Source organism: Leptonychotes weddellii, chromosome 13 (assembly GCF_054177405.1).
Source record: "Leptonychotes weddellii isolate Sample4059 chromosome 13, ASM5417740v2, whole genome shotgun sequence".
Lineage (NCBI taxonomy): Eukaryota > Metazoa > Chordata > Mammalia > Carnivora > Phocidae > Leptonychotes > Leptonychotes weddellii.
Window position 1 is genome coordinate 62169507 of NC_138381.1, and position 11858 is coordinate 62181364.

General features: G+C 44.4%; 2 protein-coding genes across 4 annotated transcripts in view; one reads left to right on the forward strand and one right to left on the reverse strand.

Moving 5' to 3' along the window:
* Positions 1-11858, reverse strand: part of CCDC117 (coiled-coil domain containing 117) — a 50266-nt gene that overhangs the window by 23842 nt on the left and 14566 nt on the right. For 2 of the 3 annotated variants that reach the window (XR_014139745.1, XR_014139744.1), the window contains exon 5: positions 6579-6721. The exons of the other annotated variant lie outside the window; for it this stretch is intronic. The gene's annotated coding sequence lies outside the window, so the exon portion shown is untranslated. The remainder of the gene's footprint in view (positions 1-6578; positions 6722-11858) is intronic. 3 annotated transcript variants of the gene reach the window in all.
* The window catches only part of XBP1 (X-box binding protein 1), a 5946-nt gene continuing 1970 nt past the window's right edge, over positions 7883-11858 (forward strand). The window contains 3 exon segments of the mRNA XM_031037049.2: positions 7883-8143; positions 9090-9186; positions 10233-10367. Of these exon segments, the coding sequence (XP_030892909.2) occupies positions 7911-8143; positions 9090-9186; positions 10233-10367 (465 nt within the window). The 5' untranslated portion in view covers positions 7883-7910.

An 11858-nucleotide genomic window follows, 5' to 3' on the forward strand; every position in this document is an offset into this window, starting at 1 on the left:
CTTTCCTTTCCCACTGTAGCTGGTGTTAGAACAAGAGTAATTAGTACTTTTCTGCTAGAATCTGCTTCTTGACTACAGCGTGGGAGTCTATAAAATATGATGCCAAGCAAAGCAAGGGGACACATGAGTCTTTAACAATGAGCATCAAAATCATGGCATCAGAAAGCCAGATTTCCTGAATTCTATTCTAATTCTTCTCCTGAACCATTTTAAATCCATTTAGTCAATAAACAGGGGATTATAAAGATTAGCCAGATGCAGTCCTTGCCTTCAAGGAGCTTATGGTCTAACATGGAGATCCAGGCAGGTAAATTTCAACTGCCAAGTGTCACAAGTGTTTTGCTGGGAGGACTGCCCGCATGGGAACAAAGCAGGTGCAGAGTGGGGCTGTTTGGCACGAGTTTAGAGCAGTGGTGCTCAATGGGTGGGGAATAGATCCTGGCTCTCAGCAGGCATTGGTAATATCTGGAGACAATTTCAGTTGTCCTAACTGGGTGTGGCGGGGTGGGGGGGTTTGCTGCTGGCATCTAGTGGGTAGAAGCCTGAGATGCTGCTAAAATCCTACAATGCCCAAGACAGCTCCCCAGAGCAAAAAACCTGTTCGGCCCCAAATGTCAATAATGCCAAGGTTGAGAAACTATGGATTAAACAAAGAGAGAAACATGCATTTCATTAGCACACTCAGGGGGAAAGCACATTCCAGGAAAAATTGTAGGCCTGGAGTGTGGGATGGACAGATAAATTGGGAAAGTAATCTACAGGGCGCCTGGGTGGCTCAGTTGGTTAAGCGACTGCCTTCGGCTCAGGTCATGATCCTGGAGTCCCTGGATCGAGTCTCGCATCGGGCTCCCTGCTCGGCAGGGAGTCTGCTTCTCCCTCTGACCCTCCCCCCTCTCATGTGCTCTCTCTCTCATTCTCTCTCTGTCAAATAAATAAATAAAATCTTAAAAAAAAAAAAGGAAAGTAATCTACAGCCTTAAGCTGATTATTTTGTCCTTTTGGACCTCAAATTTCCTGGCCACAAAATAGTGATGCTATAATGGTAAATGACTTATCTCCTTTCATGGTATCAGAAGAAAGTGCCACTGATAAAAATTATGTCCCTGGGACCCACCTACATCCAGCTGCCCTGCTCAAGCATACTTATTCCTCAGCTGGGCTAGTAACACATTCACAAGAAAAACAAGGACAGGGAGCCTGGGTGGCTCAGTCGGTTAAGCATCTGCCTCTGGCTCAGGTCATGATCCCTGGGATCGAGTTCGGCATCGGGCTCCCTGTTCAGTGGGGAGTCTGCTTCTCCCTCTACCCTTCCCCCCCCTGTTCTTGATCTCTCTCTCTCTCACTCTCTTTCTCAAATAAATAAATAAAATCTTAAAAAGAAATAGAAACAAGGACAGTGTTTGGGAAATGTCACTTAGGGCAATATGGTGGGTAAAGTACCTGGATTGTGTTGTGTGGTGTGTAACAAGAACCTAGCCACCATGGTATTTCTATTTCTCACATAACTTGGGATTGGGAAGTGGGTAATCTAGAGCTAGGTTGGGGTTTAAGGGCCACTCCATGATGCCATCAGGAACCCAGACTCCTTCTGTCTTTCCTCTGATATCCTTAGCATGTGGCTTCCTTCCTCATGTTGCAAAATGACTGCTGCCTTCTCCGTCTTTTGCCCTTTATCAGCATCCTGGGCAAGAGGAAGGGGTTAGGAAGAAAAGGGCAACACCCAAAATGCAGAAGGCATCCCAGTTGAGTCTCCCATTTAATAAATTTGCCTGGAGTCTTCTCTGCCTAGAACTGCCACTTATCCATTAGGCAGAATTGCATTACGTGGCTATCCATAGCTTCAAGGGAACTTGGAAGCTGAGTGTTTTCAGCCGGGCACCTTGAACACATCTTTTTTTTTTTTTTTTAAAGATTTTATTTATTCATTTGACACAGAGAGAGAGAGCACGCAAGCAGAAGGAGCGGCAGGGGCAGAGGGAGAGGGAGAAGCAGGCTCCCCGCTGAGCAGGGAACCTGACCCAGGGCTAGATCCCCTCACCCCAAGATCATGACATGAGCCTAAGGCAGACACTTAACCGACTGAGCCACCCAGGCACCCCACATTTTTTTTTTCTTAATAAGGAAGATTAAGTAGAATAGATGCTGTGTAGGTAACTAGAAGTATTGCCCTAGTGTCTTAAAATGAGCACATTCCAGGCTTTTGTAATGAGTCCAATATAGACCAACCTTATGTTGAATTCTGCTTTAAAAAAATGGTATTATGGGGACGCCTGGATGGCTCAGTCGGTTAAGCATCTGCCTTCAACTCAGGTCATGATCTTGGGGTCCTGGGATCGAGCCCTCAGTTGGGCTCCATCTCCCTCTGCCCCACCCCTCCCACTCATGCTCTCTGTCTCTCAAACAAATAAATAAAATCTTAAAAAAAAATAAAGCATATTGCAGACAACCTAACAGTTGAATAATCATTCAAAAAATATTTATTGAATGCTAGTATGTGCTCAGGACTATATTAAACACAGACAACCAAAGGAGATTAACATATGGCTTCTGCTTCCAATGAGCATGTTGAAATCCAGTTGGAAAAAACATATAACATAAACAAATGAAAAGTTGGGTAACAATAAAGAGTTAAATAACTATCTGAAATAGCAACATAAGAAAAACAGTAATTACTAATGCGGATGTAAAATGGTAAAACCAGTGTGGAAAACTGGCAGTCTCTCAAAAAGTTAAACATACACCTCCCACATGATCTCACAATTTTACTCCTAGGTATTTAGCCAAGAGAACTGAAAATACAAAGATTGCTTTCACACAAAGATCTGTGCACAAATGTTCACAGCAGCTTTATTCACGAAAGTCAAAACTTGGAAACAATTCCATTTCTAAACTTGCAACACAAGGAGTAAAATGGGATCAGTCATGGGGATGAAAGGTACAGCCTAGGGAATTGTAATAGTGCTGTATGGTGACAGGTGGGAGCTACACTTATGGGGAGCACAGCAGAACGTAGAGAATTGTCAATCACTATGTTGTACACCTAAAACTAATATAACATCGGGTGTCAACTGCACTTTAATAAAAAAAAAAAAGTAAAATGGGATCAAAATCTAAAACATGTTCTTAGGGCACCTGGGTGGCTCAGTTGGTTAAGGGTCTGCCTTCGGAAAAAAAAAAAAAAAAAGGGTCTGCCTTCGGCTCAGGTCATGATCCCAGGGTCCTGGGATCGAGCCCCGCGTTGGGCTCCCTGCTCCGCGGGAAGCCTACTTCTCCCTCTCCCACTTGCCTTGCTTGTGTTCCCTCTCTCACTGTCTCTCTCTGTCAGATAAATAAAATCTTTAAAAATAAATAAATAAATAAATAAAATCTTTAAAAAGGGGGTGGCTTTCATTGGTCAAGTCTGAGACAGTTTGAGAATCAAAATAAAAAATGTAGTAATAGATTTTTTTAACTTTTAATGATTTTTAAAGTAAAACAGGACTTAATGAGTTGATAATTACATGAATAAATAAATAGAAGGGAAAATTCCACTTCACAGTAGAATTCCAAGTAATAAATGCAAAAGTAATGATGGAATTAGGAAATCACTATTTGCTAATCATTATAGTAACAATTAATTTAGGCAAGAATCACCAATGGATCCTAAAACTGGTAGGTGAAAGTCTAATGAGAAACAGGATAGGTAGATATTTTAAAATATCTTTTTACAAAATACGTATTATTAATAAGTATAATACTTAATAATTAACTTCATAGTGGAGAAACTTAGCAGACACCATTTAAACCAATTGATAAAAGCTAATTATCACTAGTTACGGGACAAACTGACATCATGCGCCTCCTGATATGATGCGCTAAGAAGAACATAGCAACGTACTGTGGTATTGCTGCCCCAAATGCATAAATCATGAGGTAACATCAGACGAACCCAAACTGAGGGACCTTCTACAACTGTGATTGACTTGTATATTTCAAAAATGTCAAGGTCAAAAAAGGCAAGAAAAGACCAAGAAACTGTTCCCAATGAAAGGAGCTCTCATAACAATTAAAATTAGTACAAATTTTATAAGATTTTTCAAAACAATATACATTCCAAGTTTTGGTATATAATTGTTAAACAGAGAGAGTAATGTGATATTGGAACTATATCTTTGGAATCATGTATCAGTGGATTAATAGTACTTACTGCGAGAATGGGACAGGTTTTGGCATTAATTTTATTCCTTTTTTAATTTTTTCATTTCTAAAAAAGATGTCAGTGCCCCCCAAGACAATGTTCATTTAACTAAGCGCATGGGGAAGGAAAGCATTTTGTTATAACAATGTTCTTCAATTGTTTGTACATCTTTCAAGTTAGAAGCCAAGTCACATAATGATCTAATATCAAAAATTATTCTATTGAAAAAAAAAATTATTCTATTGAACTCTCAGCTGATAATTCAATTTTGTCTTCCATCAATTTTATTGAAAACAAAGAATTAGAACCAATGCAGTTGGAAAGGGATTTGATATTCACTGATGAGGGTCACTTCCTTTCTCAATACCATCACTAATAGCTAAACTGGCCTATTTGTTTGCTTACCCGGAGATTTTTCTTTTCTTTTTTTTTTAAATCGATCCCAGGACCCTGGGATCATGACCTGAGCCAAAGGCAGACGCTTAATGACTGAGCCACCCAGGCGCCCTGATTTTTCTTTTCCTCTATTTATTTATTTATTTTTAGAAGATTTTATTTATTTGACAGAGGGAGAGACAGCGAGAGAGGGAACATGAGCAGGGGGAGTGGGAAAGGGAGAAACAGGCTTCCCAATGAGCAGGGGGCCCAACGCAGGGCTCGATCCCAGGACCCTGGGATCATGACCTGAGGCGAAGGCAGACACTTAACAACTGAGCCACCCAGGTGCCCCTCCTCTACTTTTTTAAAAAAGATTTTATTTTTAAGTAATCTCTACATCCAACGTGGGGCTCAAACTCACAAGCCTGAGATCAAGAGTCACATGCTCTTCCAACTGAGCCAGCCAGGTGCCCCCCATAGCACACTTTTATTCCCTTCCTTCTCTTTACCTGTGCCATCTCCCATATTGATATCATATAGACCAGCGTTGTCCAACAGAAACAGAATGCAAGCCACTTGTATAATTTAAAATGTTCCAGTAGCCAATTAAAAAGACACAAAACCAATTTCTAAAAAGCTTAGGTGTGCCTGGGTGGCTCAGTTGGTTAAGCATCTAACTCCTGATCTCAGCTCAGGTCTTGATCTCAGGGTCAGAGTTTAAGCCCCATGTTGCGCTCCATGCTGGGCATGGAGCCTACTTAAAAATAAAGTTAAAAAAAAATTTTTTTTAAAGATTTTATTTATTTATTTGACAGAGAGAGAGAGAGCGAGAGCAGGAACACAAGCAGAGGGAATGGGAGAGGAGGAAGCAGGCTTCTTGCCGAGCAGGGAGCCCGATGTGGGACTGGGATCATGACCTGAGTCGAAGGCAGACGCTTAACGACTGAACGACCCAGGCGCCCCCAAAATAAAATAAAAATTAAAAAAAAAGCAGTTTAACTCAAAATATCAAACATACTTATCACTTCAACATATAATCAATGTAAAAAATGATCAACAAGATATTTTACATTCTCTTGTTTTCATACTAAGTCTTCAAATAGAGTGTGTATTTCATGTTTGCAGCACATTTTAATTCAGACTAGCCACATTTCAGGTGCTCGATAACCACATGTGGTTAGCGGCTCCCACATGAGAGCAGTTTTTGAGTTTTAGTTTCAGATTATAACTGGGTTTTGTTTTGTTTTACATTGACATTTATTTTGACTTAATGCCTACAGCTTCTCATCACTGTTTCTTGCATTTCACAGTCTAAGAACTTTGTGTTTTATGGATCTCTTATCACAAGTCCCTAGTAAATGTTATGAAATATTAATGGCACCTGATGCAAGAATTATCAGATTACTCTTACAAAGAGGATATGAAACTGTTCAAAGGTTTGGAGTTGAGTGTTTGAGACTTCATGGATAGTAATCTGCATTGGTCAAATTACTGTTTTTGAGGATGATTTTAAATGTTTACGGACAATAAAAACCTTGAAAACAAAGCTGGTGGCGTCAATTTCAACATTCCATTTCTACCTCATTAACCAACACCAAAATGCAATCCATCCACCTTTCTCCTCTGCCCCAGCATCTTGTACCTTCTCCACATGGTTACTCATGTAACACCCTGCTGGACTAACGGGGGCCTCATGGCATTTTCTTTTTATGCCTACATGATTTAAATTTTAGCTTCACTGGGACTTCTTACAAAGCGCCAGACATTCTCTTGGTGTTTACAAATGGTAACTTAATAAAAGGTTGCATGACAGTTACCTGGCTTTTCTCAGAACCTCTTATAGGTTTCTATAGAGGTGTAGGTCTCAACCAGAAGGCACTCCAAAGACCTCTCCCAAAGGTCTCAGAGGCCAGGAGTGAGTCTCCCATCGGCGGAGGCACATTAGGACCCGGATAGCTCCAGGATGATGAAACTTAGAAAGGAAGCTGGCTTCATTGTCCAGTGGAGTCTCTGATCACCCCACCTGTTTTCCAGCCCCCTGAAGGAGCGTGCGCTCAGGACGCCCTCAGTTTTCAATAGTCACTGATTTAGCTCTGCCAGCTCGAAGGAAGAAAGTACGTGTGGGAGACTCATGGCCCACTCCTGGAAATAAGAGAAATTGTGCCCCTTCAAAGGGCCTGTGTATCAAGAGACGGAATTGATTTAGTTCCCTCTTCCCATCCTGTTTCCTCCCCACCAAAATATAATTGAAGAGCTAATCTGACTTAATGACATTGAAAAATTACCTAGAACCATTCTGTCTTTTCACTTTTTGCCCATTTCCAACCATCAGATAGGAGTTTTCCTAATCTTTGTGTCCCTGGAACCTAAGCACAGAGGAAGCAGTAACTACTTGTTAAAGAAAGTATCACTTTGTGATTCTAGGGAATTCCACATTTTGTAATTGGCTTCAAAAAAGGTGAACAGGCGGGGGAGGGGGGCGGGGGGCTCATGGGATTGCTCCATTCTAATATCCATGTGCCTGAATTGCTCCCTAGCTGCCAGGGCAGGAGCCTCGAAGTGCCCCGCGTGCCAGGGGGCTGAGGGTAGACCCCGGGACCCTCGTTTTAACACGTGAAATGAAAAAAGTATGCTCGTAGCAGACAATTTAGAAATGCAAATTAAAATTACATGTATTCCTACCACTCGGAGATCACAACGCCTCGGTTTATGAAACCCTCACTAAGAGCCAAGCCTAGTTTTAAAACGCGCGATTTCACTTCCTAAATAAAGGCTCTTATTTCGCGGAATTTCTTTGCAGGCTTTTTTGTCATCCAAGGCCCGACTGGCTTGCTCGCTCTCGCGCACTCTCTCTCTCTCTCTCTCTCTCGACTTTCCGCTCCGCTCGGGGCCGATGTGGCGCACGAGAGAAAATGTGGTCGGGCAGAGGTGACAACCATCTGTCAGTCTCGGTAAAAAGTCATCAGTCTGGAAATCTCTTCGTTTGGGATTAGACTCAGTCGTTCCGGGTGGAAATGCGTCAGCCTAGGGAATAAAATCCGTCCGAGGAGGAAACTCCGCCGGGTTCCAAACCCTTCCTGAGGAGCCGAGCTGTGCCCAGGCCCTCCAGAGCCCCCAGCCCCGGATCCCGCCGGTCTCCCCCTACCACGGCCCCTCCTGCCCGGGACGGCGGCCGCCACGCTGGACGCCCCGGCCCCACCCCCTCCGGGCTCGCCGGACCAATGGGCGCCGAGAGCGGCCACGCGTCACGCGGCGCTGGCCAATCACGGAAGGCCACGACCGTAGAAAGGCTGGGTGCGGCGGGGCCGGCCCGGTGGACGGCGGCAGCGCGCACTGGCGTAGACGTTCTCGGGCCATGGTGGTGGTGGCACCCGCGCAGAGCCCGGCCGCCGGGGCCCCCAAAGTGCTGCTTCTGTCCGGCAACCCCGCCACCGCCGCCGCCGCCGGAACCCCGGCCGGCCGGGCTCTGCCACTCATGGTGCCGGGCCAGCGAGGGGCTAGCCCGGAGGCGGCGAGCGGGGGCCCACCCCAGGCGCGCAAGCGACAGCGCCTCACGCACCTGAGCCCCGAGGAGAAGGCGCTGCGGAGGTGGGCGAGGGTCCGGGCGCGGACCCTGAGGGCGAAGGGCGAGGGGCTGGGACCCGGATCCGAAGCCGGGCGCTGAGCGCCTGCCGCGCTCGGGCGCCCTGGGCCTGGCCGGTAGGGTGCCAGCGTGGCGCGGGGCGGGGCAGGAAGTCGGGAGTCCCGGGCTGCCCGGGCCTTTGTTAAACCCCCTTCTTTTCTGTCTCATTAGAGATGCGTAGAGCTGGGTGTTCGCGCACTTGGTTCCAGGCCCTCTTGCTATGTGACCATAGATCTGTCATTCAGTTTTTCTGAATTTGGGCAGTGGCATGGACTCAATTGACCTACTTTTTTTTGGAGGGTCATGGAGCCGAAATGACAGTTGTCGAGAGGGCTGTGAGCTCCGTGAGGCTCTTTAGTCAAACTTAGTCTCCGCGCCCTTAAAAATGGTATCTATTCATGAGGTTGTTGGAAAGATTGAGTGAGAAATGCTTAGTACCCAGTTCTCGTAAATGTTAGTTCTTTTGTGGTCATGGTGCCTTTTGTGATTTAAGTGCCTCCTTGAGCAGACGCCGGGCCCAGCCTTCCGGGGACTGCCCAGGATGTCAGCTAGGGCGAAAGGCATCGGCCTCTCCTTTATTTGAGTTATACGGGGGGAATAAAAATGGGAGGAGGAAATCTCCTGTGATGCAAGATGAGTAGTATTTGTGTCCAGCGTCCTTGCTGTGGCCGGGATGCGACGGGGGTGTGGATGACGCAATATGGGAGAGAATGAAGCAGTTCTTCAAGCCAGATCCAGGAAAGGCTCTATTTTTTGTTTTGTTTTATTGAGGGGAGGAGCCTGGAGTGTATTTTACCTTAGTCTACCTTATACTGTAAATGAAAATGAAAGCACCAGCTGGCCAAGTTCTCAAATAAAGATATAAATAAGGTTTGAGATGACTTAGTGTATGTATGTCCCTTTTGTTCTCAGGAAACTGAAAAACAGAGTCGCAGCCCAGACTGCCAGAGACCGAAAGAAAGCTCGAATGAGTGAGCTGGAACAGCAAGTGGTAGATTTGGAGGAAGAGGTAAAAATACTTAAGGTCAAACTCTTATCTTTTATTTCTTGTATATCCTTCCTGGTGAATGTTCCTGTCTCTTTAGAATACAACTGGACAGTTAATTAAAAGTTAAGCTAAAAAAAAACGTTAAATGAATCTAAATTAGGGTAGATAGATAGTTAAGTGATTAGGTGGTGAAACTTGATGAGAGCAGAACTGGTTGACCCCTGGCATTTGGTGCTAGATCTATCTCCAAGTTGGTGAATTACAACATTACAACGTTTATCGAGTTAGTACTAAGAAATTCGTAAAAGCAGATAGAAAATCATTGCTTAAACCTGAAACCCTTCCTGGCTTGGCCAAAAGTCCACTAACGGTTCCCTTCCCCTTCTAGGGCCCACTTACTACCTAATCTTAAATTGTTGCCAGCTACATATCTTGAATATATAAAGATTTCATATATATCCATACCTATATTTACACACATACATACACACACTTAACATATTTTGATTTTATGGTCCACCATTACCACTTCTGTTACAACCTGCTAGTTCAAGATAGGAATTTTTTTTTTGCCATCATATCTAAATTAAAGCCACAAGTCACCCTTTGCTGAGGTCTATATTAGTAGTTGGAAGCATTGTTATTTGTGACCCCACGGCATGGCACTTGTTTTTCATAACTATGACCTTTCCTTTGAATACCTACTGTGAACCAACTGTATAAGCAGAGTTTTTCAAAAGGTCTAAGAGATAGGGGCGCCTGGGTGGCTCAGTCGTTAAGCGTCTGCCTTTGGCTCGGGTCATGATCCCAAGGTCCTGGGATCGAGCCCCACATCGGGCTCCCTGCTCAGCGGAAGCCTGCTTCTCCCTCTCCCACTCCCCCTGCTTGTGTTCCCTCTCTTGCTGTGTCTTTCCCTGTCAAATAAATAAACAAAATCTTTAAAAAAAAAAAAAAGGTCTAGGAGAAGGAAAGGAAACCAACTGTAGAACTGTAGTGATACTCATCAGCTAGATTCTTAAGTGAAAGAACTGGGTGTTTCAGTAGCTTCTTCTTGAACTTACTTCCAGAACCAAAAACTTTTGCTAGAAAATCAGCTTTTGCGAGAGAAAACCCATGGCCTTGTAGTTGAGAACCAGGAGTTAAGACAGCGCTTGGGGATGGATGCCCTGGTTACTGAAGAGGAGGCTGAGACCCAGACCAAGGTAGGTCATCTCATTTATCTGATGCCCTTTGTGAGAACTGCTTCTAAGTGACATGACCCCTTAATGACACTTACTGATTTTTCAACTGTGTAGTGAATAGTACTAAATCCTAATAATTAAAGTAAGTTACACAGCTCTCTAAGAGCAAGTACTAACAAATATCGATAGCCAACAAGATGTACCATGTCAGTGTTAAGGAGAACCAGAAAAAGGGGCTTCTGGGTGGCTCAGATGGTTAAGCATCTGCCTTCGGCTCGGGTCATGATCCTAGGGTCCTGGGATCGAGCCCCACGTCTGGCTCCTGGCTCAGCGGGGAGCCTGCTTCTCCCTCTGCCTCTCCCCCTGCTCATGCTGTCTCTCTCTATCTCTGTGTCTCGAATGAATAAATAAAATCTTAAAAAAAAAAAGAACCAGAAAAAGAGAGCCAGTCCAATTTAACAAAATGCTCCTAAAACTGTAGTAGTTCTTTGATGAATATGAATGAGTAGGGACAGGATTTACTGTGATAGTGACACCCCTCTGATAGAAGGTGATTATGGGTTTTAATGCACAGACATGGTGAATTTATTGACAGCACTTAAGTGGTCTGAGATTGACAGTAGGGCAGTTCTACTCTGTGAAGCTAATGTTCAGAACAAACTTAAAAAAATTACTGTCCAAAAAGATTGGGGCCTAAATTCATTATGGAACTTTGTTAAGATTATTGGGGGTGCGCCTGGGTGGCTCAGTCGTTAAACGTCTGCCTTCGGCTCAGGTCATGATCCCAGGGTCCTGGGATCAAGCCCCGCATCGGGCTCCCTGCTCCACGGGAAGCCTGCTTCTCCCTCTCCCACTCCCCCGCTTGTGTTCCTGCTCTCGCTATCTCTCTCTCTGTCAAATAAATAAATAAAATCTTTAAAAAAAAAAAAATTATTAGGGGGGCACCTGGGTGGCTCAGTCCATTAAGCGTCTGCCTTCGGCTCAGGTCATGATCTCACGGTCCTGGGATTGAGCCCTGCATCAGGCTCCCTGCTTGGGGGGGACCTGTTTCTCCCTCTCCTCCCTACTTGTGCTCTCTCTTGCTCTCTCTCAAATAAATGAATAAAATTTAAAAAATATATATTATTATGGAGGGACACCTGGCTGGCTCAGTTGCTGGAGCATGAGATTGTCAATCTCAGGCTTGTGAGTTCAAGCCCCACTTTGGGTGCAGAGATTACTTATGATAAAATCTTTTTTTTTTTTTTAAGATTTTATTTAGGGAGAGGGAGCGAGCACACATGTGAGCACAGTGGGGGGGGGTGCAGAGGGAGAGGGAGGAGCAGACTCCCCACTGAGCAGGGAGCCTGATGTGGGGCTCAGTCCCAGAACCCTGAGATCATGACCTGAGCTGAAGGCAGATGCTTAAGCGACTGAGCCACCCAGGCGCCCCTAAAAGTAAAATCTTAAAAAAACAAAACATTATTATGGAGAATATCATTGAAGATATTATTTAAGAATATATCAGTCCTG